This window comes from Chiloscyllium punctatum, chromosome 19 (genome assembly GCF_047496795.1).
Source record: "Chiloscyllium punctatum isolate Juve2018m chromosome 19, sChiPun1.3, whole genome shotgun sequence".
Classification (NCBI taxonomy): Eukaryota; Metazoa; Chordata; class Chondrichthyes; order Orectolobiformes; family Hemiscylliidae; genus Chiloscyllium; species Chiloscyllium punctatum.
In genome coordinates, this window is record NC_092757.1 from 86,423,412 (window position 1) to 86,441,243 (window position 17,832).

General features: G+C 42.9%; 1 protein-coding gene across 2 annotated transcripts in view; it reads left to right on the forward strand.

Annotated features, from left to right (window-relative positions):
- LOC140491569 (multidrug and toxin extrusion protein 1-like) overlaps positions 1–17,832 on the forward strand; it is a 43,494-nt gene that overhangs the window by 12,671 nt on the left and 12,991 nt on the right. For both annotated transcript variants that reach the window (XM_072589957.1, XM_072589958.1), the window contains exons 6-11: positions 440–484; positions 4,262–4,359; positions 5,097–5,194; positions 5,395–5,508; positions 10,035–10,102; positions 17,360–17,468. In XM_072589957.1, coding sequence (XP_072446058.1) covers positions 440–484; positions 4,262–4,359; positions 5,097–5,194; positions 5,395–5,508; positions 10,035–10,102; positions 17,360–17,468 — 532 coding nt within the window. The remainder of the gene's footprint in view (positions 1–439; positions 485–4,261; positions 4,360–5,096; positions 5,195–5,394; positions 5,509–10,034; positions 10,103–17,359; positions 17,469–17,832) is intronic.

Below are 17,832 nucleotides of genomic sequence, written 5' to 3' on the forward strand. Positions count from 1 at the left end.
GGTTTGGGCTACACTGCTTAAAGAAAACAACCCAGCTGGGCCTTTTAACAGATCAGCAGCCCCTGTGGCAATCTCCAAGATGAATCTGGGGTATGTGGACGCTCGTCCAACCTGAACCTCTAACTTCCCACACTCTCACCTCGCCCAAAACAAATTGAAAATGAGGTGTACTGAGCTGAGGAAGTACCTGATTCCAGCCAACAATCTGAAGAGTGAAAATCTGGACCAAAATGTTTTGGGTCAGCCAATTCTAGTCACTATAACAGATTCTCTTGCTTTGATGTTTGTGGGATCTTGCTGTGTGCAAATTGATTGCAGTATTTCCTGTACAATTCCAAAGATCTTAATTATCTGTCAGGCACTTTGAGACGTTCTGAAATTGTAACAGTTTCTATGTGGAATCTAAGGCCACCGTTTATCCCCCATTTTGTTTTCTCAGGCAGTGTTCCTTTATCATTTACAGATCAGATACCTTCAAAATCAGGTACACGATGAGTGCTACATTTTACATTTTAAATATTTTGTTTTCAAGTCAATGTTTAACATGCATGCTCGATTTTTAAGGACATAGCTATTCGACTGGGTCTGCAGCAGGGATTCACAACAAGGAAAATCATACTTGACCTCACCCTCACCCATCTGTCCATGAGTGACCACTGCACAATCCTTATGGAGACAAAGTCCTCTCTTCACATTCAGAATCCCTTTCATTGAGTTGTTTGACACTACAACTATGATAAATGGGATAGATTTTGTAAAGATCTACCAACTCAAGTCTGGGCATCCATGAGACACTTTGGGCCATCAGCAACAGCAGACATGTATTCAAAGACAATCTGCAACTGCATAGCCTGGAATATCCCCCACTCTAGAATGACCATCAGACCAAGGGATCCACCCTGGTTCAATGAAGAGTGCAGCAGGGCATGCCTGAAGCAGCACCAGACACACCTAAAAATGAGGTGTCAACCTGATGAAGCTACAACACAGGACTACTTACGTGTCAAACAGCATATACAGCCAGTGATAGACAGGTAATGCCACAACCTGCTGATCAGATCTAAACCAAACAAACTGGAAATGCTGGAAACCTGAAACAAAAACAGAAACTGCTGGACAATCTCAGCAGGTCTGGCAGCATCTGCAAAGGAAAAGCTGAGATAACATTTCAGGTCCAGTGACCGTTCTTCAGATGCAAGCTCTGCAGTCCTGCCACCCGTGAATTATGGTATGAATGACTAAACAACTCACTGGGGAAGGAGGATCCACAAATATCCCCAATCTTAATATTGGAAGAGCCCAGCACATCTGGGTGGCTCAGCGGTTAGTACTGCTGCCTTGCAATGGCAGGGACCCGGGTTCGATTCCAGCCTCGGGTGACTGTCTGTGTGGAGTTTGCACATTCTCCCTGCATCTGCGTGGGTTTCCTCCGGGTGCTCCGGTTTCCTCCAAAAATGTGCAGGTGAAGTGAATTGGCCAGGCTAATTTGCCCACAGCAACAGGTGAATTAGGAGGGAGTAGGTGAATGGATTTGGGTGGGTTACTCTTCGGAGGGTCAGTGTGGACTTGTTGGACTGAAGGGCCTGTTTTCGCACTGTAGGGAATCATCGAATGATAAGGCTGAGGCTTTCACAGCAACCTTCAGCCAGAAGTGTCTAGTAGAAGGTAGCCAGCATTACCTAGTCTGGAGCCAGTTTGATTCTTTCTTTATGAAATCAAGAAATGGCAAGTGGTATTGGATACTGCAAAGGCTACGGGCCCTGACAACATTCTGTCAATACTACTGAAGAGCTGTGCTCCAGAACGTGCTGCTTCCCTAGCCAAGCTGTTCCAGTGCAGTTACAACACTGGCATGTCCTTGACAATGTGGAAGATTTCCCATGTAAGTCCTGCACGCAAAAAGCAGGACAAATCAAACCCGGCCAAATACCGCCCAATCAGTTTACTCTTCATCATCAGTAAAGTGATGGAAGGTGTCATCAACAGTGCGATCAGTGCTACCCGCTCAGCAATAACCTGCTCAGTGACACCCAGTTTGGGTTCCGCCAGGGCCACTCAACTCATGACCTCATTACAGCCTTGGTTCAAACATGGACAAAAGAGCTGAATTCTAGAGGGGACAGTGAGAGTGGCAGCCCTTAACATCAAGGCTGCATTCAGCCAAGTGTGGCATCAAGGAGCCCGAGCAAAATTGGAGTCAATAGAAATTGGGTGCAAACTCTCTGCTAGTTGGAATCATTCATAGCACACAGGAAGATGGTTGTTGTTATTGGAGGTCAGTCATCTCAGCTCCAGGACATCTCTGTAGGGGTTCCTCAGGGCAGTATCCTAGGCCCAACCATCTTCAGCTTCTTATCAATGACCTTCCCTCCTTTATAAGGTCAGAAATGGGGATGTTCGCTGATGATTGCACAATGTTCAGTACTGTTTACAGCTCCTCAGATACCTAAGCAGTCCATGTTCAAAAGCAACAAGATCTGGATAATATCCAGGCTTGGGATGACAATTGGCATGCAGTATTCACACTGGACAAGTGACAGGCGTTTCCATCAAGGAAGAATCTAACCTTCGCCTCTTATCATTCAATGGTATCATTGTTATTGAATCTCTCATTATCAACATCCTGGGGTTTGCCATAAGCGCTAGCTATATATAAACTGTGGCTACAAGAGCAGGTCAGTGACTAGGAATCCTGCAAAACATAACTCAATTCCAGATTCCCATAAAATCTGTCCACTATCTACAAGGCACAAGTCAGGAATGTGATGGAATACTCCCCAGTTGCCTGGATGAGTGCAGCTTCAATAACACTCAAGAAGCTTGACACCATCCAGGACCAAGCAGCCCGCTTGACCGGTACCATATCTATTTCATCTCCTGTTTCTTATGTTCTTATGATCTTACCTCTTGGATGCATCTACCACAACAGATGGCTGCAAAGGATCTCATAAAACGTTCAGCAGAAAGAGCAAGAGATCTCCTGGGGCATTACTTATCCTTCAACTAATGTCCCCAAAGAAGGGATTAGTTGTTTAATCGCTCCATGCAATTTGGAGAATCCTGAAACTCAATTAAATACATAGTACCTCTAAGAGTAGAGGGGTTTTGAAATATATAAGCTATCAGATTCAAAGCAATCATTGGTAAATAATTTGGACGTCATAATCATAACATATATGTCCAAACAGGTTCAAGAACAGCTTTTTCCCAACTATTATTAGACTGCTAAATGGACCTTTCTAATTTCAATTCTGGATTAGTGGTGCTGGAAGAGCACAGCAGTTCAGGCAGCATCCGAGGAGCAGTAAAATCGACATTTCGGGCAAAAGCCCTTCATCAGGAATAAAGGCAGAGAGCCTGAAGCGTGGAGAGATAAGCTAGAGGAGGGTGGGGGGTGGGGAGAAAGTAGCATAGAGTACAATAGGTGAGTGGGGGAGGGGATGAAGGTGATAGGTCGGGGGCCCCAAACGTCGATTTTACTGCTCCTCTGATGCTGCCCGAACTGCTGTGCTCTTCCAGCACCACTAATCCAGAATCTGGTTTCCAGCATCTGCAGTCATTGTTTTTACCTCCCTAATTTCAAATCTAATGTTGACCTTGCATTTGAGCATCTTTTGTGCAGCCATAGCCTTGTATGTCTCGCTCTATCCAAACACCTTATAATCCACATATCCTCGTATGTTATGATCTGCCTGCATTGCCTGTAAAACAAAAATTTTCACTGTACTCATATACATGTGACAACATTAAATCAAATCATAAGTTGGAATGACCAATTGGAAATTTAACTTCCTATTGATGGCATGAATACTGTATTAAGAAACTGAATTGGAGCTGTGCTGAACTGGTGTCAATTTGTTGGACTGAGCTGCTCTCGAAACTGACCCACCCAGCTTTCCATCTCCATAAACATTGAACCTCCTTCACCTCATTCATATGTTAAAGAGCTATTGTTTCCCGCCTTTCGAATCAAAGAAGCATTGAATAGAGTAGTCCATGTCGAGTCTTTTGAAGAGTAATCCACTCACTGGCTCTTTCCAGATATCCATGCAGTTACTAATCTCTTTCAAGTATTCATTCAGCTTTTGTTTGAAGATCACTACCACTCTATCAGGCAGTGCTTTCCAGATGGTTAATCTCTTGTTGTGTAAGAACGTTTTTCCCTCAACGTGGTGTCTCCGATTTTGTCAATCATCTTTAACTTGTTCTGAATGAATCCTTCAGCTCCTGAAAATTCTGATTTGCTTTGTTCTTGTTCTAGGGGATCACAATGCCACAGGTTTTCACTGGTGCACTTGTCAATGTTCTCAATGCTGTAATACATTATCTGTTGTTGAATATTTTTTCTTTGGGAGTAGGGTAAGTAGCAAAGATTTTTCTTTTTATTTGAATTAAAGTGTATGACCATGACCATCTGATCTGTGATCTCTCTGCAATGCAGCTTATTCTTGCTTGCTTGCATAAAGGTAAGGTTGGGAGTGGTGCTGAGCTGATGAGTGGCTGAGATTTCTACAGTCTTGTCACCGAGTCTCCAGTAAATGCAGCCTCCACACCGAGCGACAGAACGTGTGTCTGTTTTGGATTATAGATCCATTTTGTGAAAGCTGGTTGAAGGATTGATCCAATGCAGCACATGGACCCAGTTACACAAAAGCAAAATATTGCATATGCTAGAAATCCGAAATAAAATCAGAACGTGTTGGAGAAAAATTAGCAGGTCTAGCAGCTTCTGTGTAAAGAGAAACATTGTTAATGTTTGGAGTTCAATCTGACTCTTTTCCTGGACCGAAAAGGGACTGGAAAATGATTTTTTTAATGTTGTTGACATGGGGGGGCGGGGGGGGGGCGTGAGGAGCCAGTGGAGCAGATGGTGAAGATGCTCAGAATGAAAGACAGAGGGAGTGCTAATGGCAGTAAAGGGGAGATTAATATATCAAATGGGTATAAATATTAGATGTGAAAAGGAGAAAATGGATCTATTCTGCTGACACCAAACTCAACAAGATAGAAAGTAGGTAAGGCTAGGAAAAATGGACAAGGTAAAAAAATGGAGGTCGTTTGAAGTTAACTTTAAGGTATGAATTGCTATTTTCTAGGGGTTCTGCAGCTGCCAACGTTGTCTCTCAGTACTGCCAAACTATTTTTCTGTTCATATACATTCGATGGAGAAAGTTGCACGTCAACACTTGGGCAGGTAATTTACAGTTTATCTGTGATTAATGCTTGTTTCTGTAAATGAATCCTATTCATTTGCTTTGCACTTTTCTAGTTTCTGCCCGCTCCCACACACCTCTCCACACGGTGTCGTTTTGCTCCGAAATGTTGCTCCTTGTTGTTATTCACATGTTTCCTATACTCACACCATTAACTCCATTGATTTATTGTTCTATATAGCATGGTCCACTGATTGCATGCAGGAGTGGGGCCTCTTTGTGCGGTTGGCGATTCCAAGCATGCTGATGTTATGCATTGAATGGTGGAGTTATGAAGTTGGAGTTTTCCTAGCAGGTGAATATAGTGAAACATTTTACACCATATGGACATTCACAAAGGCAACTCAGCACCACCTTCAAGGGGAACTAGGGATTGTAATAAATGCTGGACCAGCCAATGAGACCCACCTCCCATGAGTGAATTAAAAAAAACTCCTCCTGTCAATCTGTTACGTTCGTGTGTATCTTGCACCAGCCAACTGTGCTTCAGGCTAAAAGGTTCCTTATTTCTAGTGTTTACTCAGTTGTGCCCATCTGTAGAGGTACGACAGCTTGGTGTTGACCTGGATTCAGGCCAGTCAGTGAGACAGCTTCCTTTGTCCACAGAGTGAAAAGTCACATGACGCCAGGTTATAGCCCAACAAGTTCATTTGGAAGTACAAACTTTCGGACAGCTGTTCCTTCGTTAGGTAACTAGTGGGGCAGGATCATAGGACACAGAATTTATAGCAAAAGATCAGAGGGTCATGCACTGATATGAGATCTGTTGGACTATAGCCTGGTGTTGTGTGATTTTTAACTTTGTCTACCCCAGTCCAACATTAGTAACTCCACATCATGACTCTTCCTCCAGACGTGAGTTCCGACGAAGGGTCACTGGACCCGAAGCATTAACTCTGATTTCTCTCCACAGATGCTGCCAGACCTGCTGAGCTTTTCCAGCAATTTTTGTTTTTGTTTCTGATTTCCAGAGTCCCTAGTTCTTTCAGGTTTTATTTACTATTGCATTCATTCAAGTATAGCCTAGGACAAGAATGTAAGGAATTAGACACTAACTAAATATGCCAAAACTGGGGCACACAGAATCTACAAGATAAAGTACACAGAAAGACTCCAAAATGGAATTCACTGCTGGGCTGGTGTGTGGTGTGGTCAGCCATCTCAAAGATGTGCTCAGAGCTCTGTTGACAGACTGACTGGCTGAGCTGGACCCTGAAGTGAAGGGTTCCTGAGTGACCAATGTCATTGTGAGCATTGCAATGAAGGCTTTTTTTTTGGTGCTCATGTTTTGAAAGAATCATGTGAAAAATGATTGTGAATATCTGGATTGTTTTTCTACAATAAGGATCATTGAAAGGTCAGTTTGGATATAGACTCAGAGAGATGTACAGCACAGAAACAGGACCATTCATTCCAACTTGTCCATGCCGATCAGAGATGTCAACCTAATCCAATCCCATTTACCAGCACCCGGTCCATATCCCTCTGAACCCTTCCTATTCATATACCCATCCAAATGCCTTTTAAATGCTGTAATTGTACCACCATCCACCACTTTCTCCGGCAGTTCATTTCATACACGCACCACCCTCTGTGTGAAAAGGTTGCCCCTTAGTTCCCTTTTAAAGTTTTCCCCTCTCACCTTAAACCTATGACCTCTAGTTCTGGACTCCCCCACCCCAGGGAAAAGACCTTGTCTAGTTATCCTGTCCATGACCCTCATGATTTTATAAACCTCTATAAGGTCACCTCTCACCCTCTGATGCTCCAGGGAAAACAGCCCCAGCCTGTTCAGCCTCTCCCTATAGCTCAAACTCTCCAACCCTGGCAACATCCTTGTGAATCCTTTCTGAACCCTTTCAAGTTTCACAACATCATTCCTGTAGGAGGGAGACCAGAAGTGAATTCCATAAGTGGCCGAACCAATGTCCTGTACAGCTGCAATATAACCTCCCAACTCCTGTACTCAATACTCTGACCAATAAAGGAAAGCACACCAAACGCTTTCTTCACTATCCTATCTACCTGTGACTCCACTTTCAAGGAACTATGAAGCTGCACTCCGAGGTCTCTTTATTGAGTAACACTCCCCAGGACCATACACTTAAACATATAAGTCCTGCCCTGATTTGCCTTTCCAACATGCAGCACCTCACATTTATCTAAATTAAACTCTATCTGCCACTCTTCAGCCCATGACCCATCTGATCAAGATCCTGTTGTACTCTGAGGTAATCTTCTTCACTGTCCACTACACCTCCAATTTTGGTGTCATCTGCAAACTTACTAACTATACCCGCTATGTTCACATCCAAATCATTTATATAAATGGCGAAAAGCAGTGGACCCAGCACCAATCTACTGGTGTGAGAGCATTTTCTTAAAATTACACCATGGAGGGGGAAACCACGCGACGCCACCTGCTTGCTTGGACTCGCTTCTCAGAAATGTCCTACCTGTGATTTTACTGGATCCAGTTTGGACATTGTTTTGGACATCAATATTTAGACACTTACTGGGTCAGCAGCTCCCAGCTGGAGACTCCCAGCCAAGAGCTGCTCTTCTAGGTTGCAATGTTGGAGGAATTGCCCACAGATGGTCATCAGAGGCATGTTAACGTTCACTGTGCCTGGTGGATAAAGTAATGCAGTCGTACAAAGTAGTCCTCCTCTTCCCTCAGGACTGCCAGTCTGGTCCAAAGTTGCCAACTGGGTCAGTGCAATGTGCACAACCCAGAGGAAGATGCAGTACATAGTGAGGTAAGTGTCATCACCTTCTCTCTGCTACCTCATGCTCACTCTGTACCTGCTACTGCACCCACCTCCCACCAAGCCTGATGTTCACCATTGCCTCCAATACATTCCCTCACTTAGCCCTCACCCTCCCCAAGGACCTCACATGATCAGAAACAAAAACTGAAATTGATGGAAACCGTCAGCAGGTCTGGCCGAATGGATGTTCACCAAAAGTAGCCACACACAAATGGTATTTGAATTGTGTTGTCCAATGCTGGGACAGAGCGGGCCCAGACAAGGTGCCCAGTGTGATGCTTCTACACTGACTATGCCCTGGTTTCAACATCTATTGCTCTGGCCTTTCATTGCTCATGCAGTAACAGATTGAGAGAACCTCTCCCCACCTCCATATTATCCAAGAAAGGCAGCATTGCATTATGGGACAGTGGTATAGGTGTTCTATGATGCAAAGTGTAAAGTGAGCAACTCCTGAACCTCATACAGGCTATGGGACCTTAGAAGGCAATTGTCACTTTGTCAACTGGAGTGAATCTTTCCTGGTCTCAAGACATTGCTTGAGTCACATGGCCGTTAGTAGTCTGTAATGACTAAAAAGAAAAACCGAAACAAATGGCAGATGCTGGAAATCAGAACGAAAATACAGAATTTGATGAAAAAACTCAGCAGGTCTAGCAGCACCTGAGGAGAGAAATCAAAGTTAACATTTCGGCTGCAGTGACCCTTCTTCAGATTTCTAATGATGTGCCCAAGAGTGTTTGGGCCAGGATTTTACAACGTGGCAAAGTCACCAAAATGATACCAGCCCAGGGGGCTGCTGTCTCATTAGAGAGTAATAGTTTAACCTGAGAGTCATCCATGCCTCAGGTAAGGGGTTAGGTTAAGAAGGAAAGACCTTCATGGTGACCTCAGCCAGTGTGGGAGCGAACCCGCAGTACTGACTTTACCCCGTATTGGAAACTAGCCATCCAGCCAACTGAGCTAAACACTTGTCAACACATCAGGTCAATACGCAAGGATTTGTAATTACAGGAGTCTTTCACTTCTGCTGTGTGCGTCTTTCTTTGGGATTATTGGTCTGTGACGGGTCCCACATGGTGTTCACCCTGAGATATTGGTGACTGCTGTCCACAATAGAAGCTTGGAGATATCATTTGTGCACTAGAGATGTTGGTGCTCACTCTGACTTCCGTGTTGGGAATTGTTGCCATCCAGTGAGTGGGAGAATGGGAACTGCATCTCAATGAGGCGAGATTTGGTACTAATATCATCCAAATTAGTTTCGATAGATCTCTCACCAGTCCCTATTGAGATTCTCAAATTGTCATTTCATAACTTGGTTGTAGCATGGAACTTTATTTTCTTGACATCAAGAATCTAATTTTTCGAGTTTCATTATGTTTTCCCATCTGACTTGTTATTGTTCATCATGGGCTGGAAAGATTCTGCCCTTTGCGCGCATTAAAGAGTCTTCATTGATGATTTATTTTTTCTTCCAAGTCGAATGTAGAGAAAGCAGACAATTGTCTATTTCAGGAATGAGGAAAAACAATTTATAATTAAGTATATTGTCACATATACTCAGGTACAGGAGTACAGTGAAAAGTTTACAGTGTTGAGCCTCATGGCCCCATCTTAGATACAGTAGAGAAACAAAGAGAAAAAAATACACTACATTATAGTGATTCTTCATATAAGTCAGAAAATGAGAAATAAAGTTAAAAAGATAAACATTACAGTCAGATAAATAGATTGTTGTGATCTTAGAGTGATGAGATAAGACAGTGCACTCCTCCCATCTTGATTGTATGTACTATTAATGGCTTAATAAATGTATGACATACATTAATTCAAGTTGCTGGGTGCCATTAGTATCCAGAGCAGAGGCAAGAACATTGAGACCAGGGAGAGGATCTGAGAGAAGGGAGGGAGTGAGAAAAGGGCTGATAGAGAGTGACACACTGAAGGCAAAGGACATGAAGTTTGTTCAGCTTCCTCTCAATGTAGTTTTGTCTCTTTTAAGGTTAATAAGTACAACAGTCTCTCAGGTATTGTTTCTCATTCACAGGAATAATTAATGAAGTTGAACTTGGAGCACAATGCGTTGTTTATCAGATATTACTGGCGGTATCCATGGTAAGACTAAAGGTTTCATCCAATGTAAATATGTAAAGCTTTCCCAACAAGACTATAAACTTTCACTCAACTTTGAAATGTGAACATTGGACAATTAACATCTCATTGACTCAGTCACTCATCTTAAAGCAGACTCACAGAAGCACAATTGTGGCAGCAATTTTGTGGCACAATTGTGGCAGCAGGTAACACACCACTTAGAGGCTATTGTGGTGCACTGGGAATGTCCATACAATTTGAGAGAAGAGACCAAGGTTCAAATCCCACCTGCTCCAAAGGTGTGTCATAACATCTCTAGAGAGATAGAGTAGAAAATATGGATTTGGAAGTATCTAAAGTGAATTCGCCAGAAATGGTTGGAAAAACTTGCTTGGTTTGATCTACTTGTAGAGAGTAATATTTTCCTTTGATAGAAAAGATGCAGTAGAATATTTAGCTTACTGTGGTGAGATTTACTCAGTTGAGAAACGGAATATTACATATGTGAGAAATAATTACTATTCATAAGTAGGTGGAGACAATGCAATTAATACATTTTATCAATCAATATAAAATGAAGTTTTAATAATAGTTTAAGTGAGGGAGAAAGAGTAGGAGATGGACTTGTCAAATATTTGAAGGTCCTCTTCCTGAAAGTTGTAAGAAAAATCATCATTGAAGATCGATTCAACCTTTAACAAACTTGCATCTTTTAAAACCTTTTTGTATTGTCATAGCAGTTCTCTGTTTATTAAACTCTAATGGCCACTCCCTTTAAAATTATTAAAAATTTTTATTCCCCAGTCTAAGTTTTATTTTTTTCTGGGATTTTGTTTTAAACTTGTGATGTCAATTTTGATTTAACTTTGTAGTTTGTAACATTTAACGTAGTCAGTAAGGGAGCAGAACTCCTCTGTCAATTGTTATCAACAGTCAGATCAACAAGTTTGTAATGGGATTTTTTATTGTTATGTGATCAAATTCTGTTGAGGTAATGTCATGGCAAAGCAGTGATTTATTGTAACGTCTGCCAAGTTATCAGTGTAGGTGGGTTTTATTATGTTCCATATGTGCAATAGATTGTTGGTGAATCGTACATAATGGGTACAGTTTTCAACATGAAAATCTGACAGATTTGGATCGGATGCAAATTAAAATGTGAAGAATCTGAATCCCAACCCCAACCTTCCTAGTTCTGACTTTAATGGCAGACAATCCTAAGGGACAGGATTTACATGTATTTAGAAAGGCAAGGACTGATTAGGGATAGTCAACATGGCTTTGTGCGCGGGAAATCATGTCTCACAAACTTGACTGAGTTTTTTTGAAGAAGTAGCCAAGAGGATTGATGAGGACAGAGCAGTAGATGTGATCTATATGGACTTCAGTAAGGCGTTCGACAAGGTTCCCCATGGGAGACTGGTTAGCAAGGTTAGATCTCATGGAATACAGGGAGAACTAGCCATCTGGATACAGAACTGGCTCAAAGGTAGAAGGCAGCGGGTAATGGTAGAGGGTTGTTTTTCATCATTTATATAAATGATTTGGATGTGAACAAAGGGGTATAGTTAGTAAGTTTGCAGATGACACCAAAATTGGAGGTGTGGTGGACAGTGAAGAAGGTTACCTTAGAGTACAACAGGACCTTGATCAGCTGGGCCAATGGACCAAGGAGTGGCAGATGGAGTTTAATTTAGATAAATGTGAGGTGCTGCATTTTGGAAAGGCAAATCAGGGCAGGACTTATACGTTTAAGTGTATGGTCCTGGGGAGTGTTGCTGAATAAAGAGACCTTGTCATGCAGGTTCATATCACCTTGAAAGTGAAGTCGCAGGTAGATAGGATAGTGAAGAAAGCGTTTGGTATGCTTTCTTTTATTGGTCAGAGTATTGAGTACAGGAGTTGGGAGGTCACGTAGTGGCTGTACAGGACATTGATAAGGCCACTTTTGGGATATTGTGTGCAATTCTGGTCTTCCTCCTACAGGGAGCATGTTGTGAAATTTGAAAGAGTTCAGAAAAAGATTTACAAGGCTGTTGCCAGGGTTGGAGAGTTTGAGCTGTGGGCAGAGGCTGAATAGGCTGGAGCTGTTTTCCCTGGAGCGTCAGAGGCTGAGGGGTGACCCTATAGATGGGCAACCCCATGAGGGGCTTAGATAGAATAAATAGACAAGGTCTTTTCCCTTGGATGGGGGAGTGCAGAACTAGAGGGCATAGGTTTAGGGTGAGAGGGGAAAGATATAAAAGAAACCTAAGGGGCAACGTTTTCACGCAGAGAGTGGTACATATATGGAATGAGCTGCCAGAGGAAGTGGTGGAGGCTGGTACAATTAGAACATTTAAAAGGCATCTGGATGGGTATATGAGAAGGATTTGGAGGGATATGGGCCGGGTGCTGGCAGATGGGACTAGATTGGGTTGGGATATCTGGTCGGCATGGACAAATTGGACCAAAGGGTCTGTTTCCGTGCTGTACATCTCTATGACTCTATGACTCTTAACAGGAACCATTCTGTGTTAAGTTACCAGGTTTTATTTTTTCGCCGGTGAAACTGCTCAGGGCAGAGTGTTGTTGTGGCACAGTGTCAGTGTCCCTACCTCTGAGCCAGGTATCCTGGGATGAAGTCCCACTCTCTCCAACAGTTTGATTTTAAAAATACAAAGATGATGCTGATCTCCTGGCCTCAAGAAGCTAAAATATTGGATGTATTGGAGGAAACATTTGTAAAGCATAAATGAAGGAAGAAGCAAAACAGAAGTGAGACTGCATGAGTGAATAAATACCTAAGTGACAATTGAGTGTCAGATAAGAGGCTATGGGAAATACATTGACACCAGAGATAAGTGAGAATCAGACAATACTTAGAGCTGAGGGGATCAAAGTCAAAAACTGGAGAAAGGCAAAGGAAGCTTGAAATTAAATTATAAAGAATCAGAAAACAAAATAGTAATATAGTTTACAAGTTTGTCAATAAAAATTTGAAGGTTGGAAATAGAATCATTGGGGTTGTATAGAATAATATCACAGATAGCAATAAACACATGGCAAAAAAATTAAATAGTTATTTCATTTCATTGTTACCAAGGAGGTAGACATGGATCATAAAAGCCCTACAACTTGGAAGCAGGCCATTTGGCCTATCGAGTCCACACTGACCCTCTGACAAGCATCTCACCCAGACTCATCCCTTTACCCTATCACCCTGCATTTCCCATGGCTATCCCACCAAGCCTGCACATCCCTGGACACTATCGGATAATTTAGCATGGCCAATTCAACTAACCTACACATCGCTGGACCATGGGAGGAAACCAGAGAATCCAAAGGAAACCCGCACAGTCACAGGGACAATGTGCAACCTCCACACAGACAGTTGCCCGAGGGTGGAATGGGTCCCCGGCGCTCTGAGGAATGAGAGAAGTGTACTTAAAGTATAAAAAGAAATGCATTGAGTAAAGTATAAAAAGAAATGCATTGAATAAAGTAAGCGATTGCTGAGGATAAAATTATAGGGTTTTTTCTGGCCAAGACCAAGTTGTGCAGAGATTTTTGGAGGATTTTCACCACCAGGAACAGGGTCTCTGGTTGAAAATACACCAAATATGGAAAGTTCCACCACCATGTTGGCAAGGCCATTTTAAAAAAAAATCCCAGTATATGCTCGAAGGCAGGGGCTTACAATTTAAAATTTGGGAAATCATGTTGAACCCATCTCAAGCCTTGGTCAGTTTTAAACTTCAAAATACTGCGTACAGTTCTGGTCAGAGTGTTATGAAAAGGATACAGAGACACTGCAGATGATGCAGAGATAATAAACAGGATGTTGCCAGTCACATGTGGGTTACCGTGTCAGGAAAGGAATGACAGGCCAGTTCTCTTTATTTTCAGGATAAGAAATCTGGGGGCTGACCTAATCAAAGATTTTGAAATTCTGAGAGGTTTCCATAGAACAGACATCGTTCAAAAAAACTTACCTTGTTACTTTTCTTTTGATTTTTTTTAAAAACTGAGATGATGCAGAAAGATGTTGTGAAACTTGAAAGGGTTCAGAAAAGATTTACAAGGATGTTGCCAGGGTTGGAGGATTTGTGCTATGGGGAAAGGCTGAACAGGCTGGGGCTGTTTTCCCTGGAGGGTTGGAGGCTGAGGGGTGACCTTATAGACGTTTACAAAATTGTGAGGGGCACGGATAGGGTAAATAGGCAAAGTCTTTTCCCTGGGGTCAGGGAGTCCAGAACTAGAGGGCATAGGTTTAGGGTGAGAGGGGAAAGATATAAAAGAGACCTAAGGGGCAACTTTTTCATGCAGAGAGTGGTATGTGTATGGAATGAGCTGCCAGAGGAAGTGGTGGAGGCTGGTACAATTGCAACATTTAAAAGGCATTTGGATGGGTATATGAATAGGAAGAGTTTGGAGGGATATGGGCCGGGTGCTGGCAGGTGGGACTAGATTGGGTTGGGATATCTGGTTGGCATTGACGGGTTAGACTGAAGGGTCTGTTTCCATGGTGTACATCTCTATGACTATGACTCTAAGAGGCTAAAATTTTGGATGTATTGGTTGAAGTAGGAATAGGACTGTTTTAAAAACCAAGGATTTTGAAAAGGATTACAGCCCTTCTTAAAAGCAAGTTACCTGACATTCATTGTAAGTGCTATTTACACTTCTGCTTGATTGATCAGGGATGTGTACAAAAGGAGATTCACTTGGCAACACGTAGCTAATTGGTTTGTGGAATGGTTATCAGTGTCAAGGGCCTTCTGCCTGAAAATAGCAATACGATTGGCTCCCAGGTAACTGAACAGCTTGTGGTTGTGAATGTTTGTTCAGAAGCCATTGGACACTCAGAAAGGTAAGAGCTGTCCTTTTCCCTGTGGTAATAAGAGGTTTATAAAATCATGAGGGGTAAAGCTAGGGTGAATAGACAAGGTCTTTTCCCTGGGTTGGAGGAGTCCAGAACTTGAGGGCATAGGTTTAAGCTGAGAGGGAAAAGATCTAAAAGGAACCTAAGGGGCAACTTTTTCACGCAGAGGGCGGAGTGTCTATGGGACGAGCTGCCAGAGGAAGTGGTGGAGGCTGGTACAATTACAACACTCAAAAGGCATCTGGATGGGTATATGAATAGGAAGGGTTTAGAGGGATATGAGCAAGTGCTGGCAAATGGGACTAGATTAATTTAGAATATCTGGTCAGTATGGACAAGTTGGACCGAAGGGTCTGTTTTCGTGCTGTACATCTCGATGACTCTATGACTCTAAAAGGCATCTCAAGCCTGAAGAAAGCCAGCTTATTTCCCCATATCATTCATCGAGTAATACAACATGGAAACAGACCTTTAGGCCCAAACTGGTCCATGCTGACCATGTGCTTACTTAGCTAGGTCCAAATGCCCACATTTGGCCATATCGGTCTAAATTCTTTCCATCCATGCACCTATCCAAATGTATTTTAAATGTTGCTATTGTACCTGCCTCAACCACTTTCTCCGAGGAGAAAGTGAGGACTGCAGATGCTGGAGATCAGAGCCGAAAATGTGTTGCTGGAAAAGCGCAGCAGGTCAGGCAGCATCCAAGGAACAGGAGAATCGACTTTTCGGGCATAAGCCCTTCTTCAGGAATTTTCAGCTCAACCACTTTCTCCAGCAGCTTATTCCATATACATACCACACTCTGCCTGAAAATGTTGCCCCTCAGGTCCTTCTTAAGTAGTTTCCCTCTCACCTTAGACCTATGCCCTCTAGTTTCAAATCCCCACCCCAGGAAAAAGACTATATGCATTCATCCAATCTATACCCTTCATGATTTTACACATCTCAATGAGGTCACCCCACATTCTCCTACGTTCCAAGGAATACAGTCCTTTCCTGACCAAAATCTTCCTATAACTCAGGCCTATTAATCCTGACAATATCTTCATAAATCTTCTTTGCACTTAGTTCCAGTATTAATTATGTCTTCCCTATAACAGTGTGCATGAAACTGTATACAATATTCCAAGTGTGGCCTCATGAACAACTTATACAGCTGTAACATAATGTCCCAACTCCTATACTCAGTGCCTCAACAGATGAAGGCCAGCATGCTAAATGCCTTCTTCACCACCTTCTCTACCTGTGACCCCACTTTCAATGAACTATGTACTTGTACTCCTTGGTCCATCTGTTCCACAACACTCCCAGGACCTGACTATTTACTGTACAAGTCCTACCTTGGTTTGACTTTCCAAAGTGCAATACCTCACACTTATCTGTATTGAATTATATTTGCCAATTTTCAGCCCACTTTCCCATCTGATCAAGATCTCTCTGTAATTTTTGAAAACCTTTCTTGCTATCTATAGCTCCAAATTTTGTATCATCCGCAAGCTTACTAGTCATGCCTTGTGCATTCACATTCAGATAATTTACGTAAACAGCAAATAACAAAGGTCTCAGCACCGACCCCTGTGGCACACCACTAGTCACAGGCCTCTAGTCTGAGGAACGGCCTTCAACCATTACCCTCTGCTTCCTATTATCGAGCCAGGTTTGAATCCAATTAGGTAGCTCTCCCTGGATCCTGCGGGACCTAACCTTCATGACTAGTCTGCCATGCTGGACCTTGTCAAAGGCCTTCCTAAATTCCATATAGACAACATCCACTGCCCTACCCTCATTTATCTTCTTGGTTACCTCTTCAAAAAACTCTAAAAGATTTATCAGACATGGCTTACCGTGCACAAATTCATGCTGTCTTCCCTAATCAGGCTTGACAATCCAAATATTGGTTAATCCTGTCCCTCAGTATCTTCTCCAGCAACCAGCCAACCACTGATGTCAGTGCAGCCTGTGGCCTTTAAGGGAGAGTGATCAATAAGAACCAATTGCTGTGTGAAGACAATGGAGAAGAAAAATCGAGGAGTAAACCCTAACAAGCAAAGAAGAAGCACCTCAGTAAACCCAATGGGCAGGGACCAATGAGCTGTCTTCTTGTTCTTTCCCTCTGTCCATAACGTCCTGAGGAAGGGTCACTCAACCCAAAACGTTCTGTCTGATTTCTCTCCACAGATGCTTCCAGACCTGCTGAGCTTTTTTCCATCAATTTCTGTCCTTGTTCCCTTCCGGTAACCTCAGGCAATGCAAGAATGGAACCCACAGTGTTGGCATCACAAACTAGCCACCCCCAGAAAATTCCAGATTTGAGTGGTCCATTATTGGGATGGTCTGTTCCAGTGCCATTTATCCCGTGCAGAATCTCTGGGTGTAATTTCTTGGCCCCCCCCCCCGTCTTTCTCCCACAGGTACCTCTGGGATATGGAGTGGCTGCAGCTGTTTGTGTGGGAAATGCACTGGGTGCCGGAAACCCAGAGAAAGCTAAAAACATCGCAAAAGCCACTTTCTGGTGCACTGGTGAGTACTCTATTTGCAGAGCTTTGCACTGTTTACTGACAGGGCACTCATTTCAGCAGCAGAGTGCTCACCTCAGTCTTTACTTTCGGATTGCTCAGTATCCTTAGTTAGCCACTTCAGGGCCTTACGTTTTAGTAATTGTCTATTGAAAAGTAAGAGCAGGGGTGCTCCAGTCAGTCAGTGTGTCATAGAGCCCTACAGCATGGAGGCAGGCTTTTTGGCCCAAAGTGATCTATGCCAACCAAAATGTCCATCTGCACTAACCCCATTTCCCTGCACTCGGTGCATTTCCCAGTCCTTTGAGCCTTCTCTGAAATTCAATTTGATTGTGGATGATCGTCTCCATTTCTGTCCCTTCCCATTC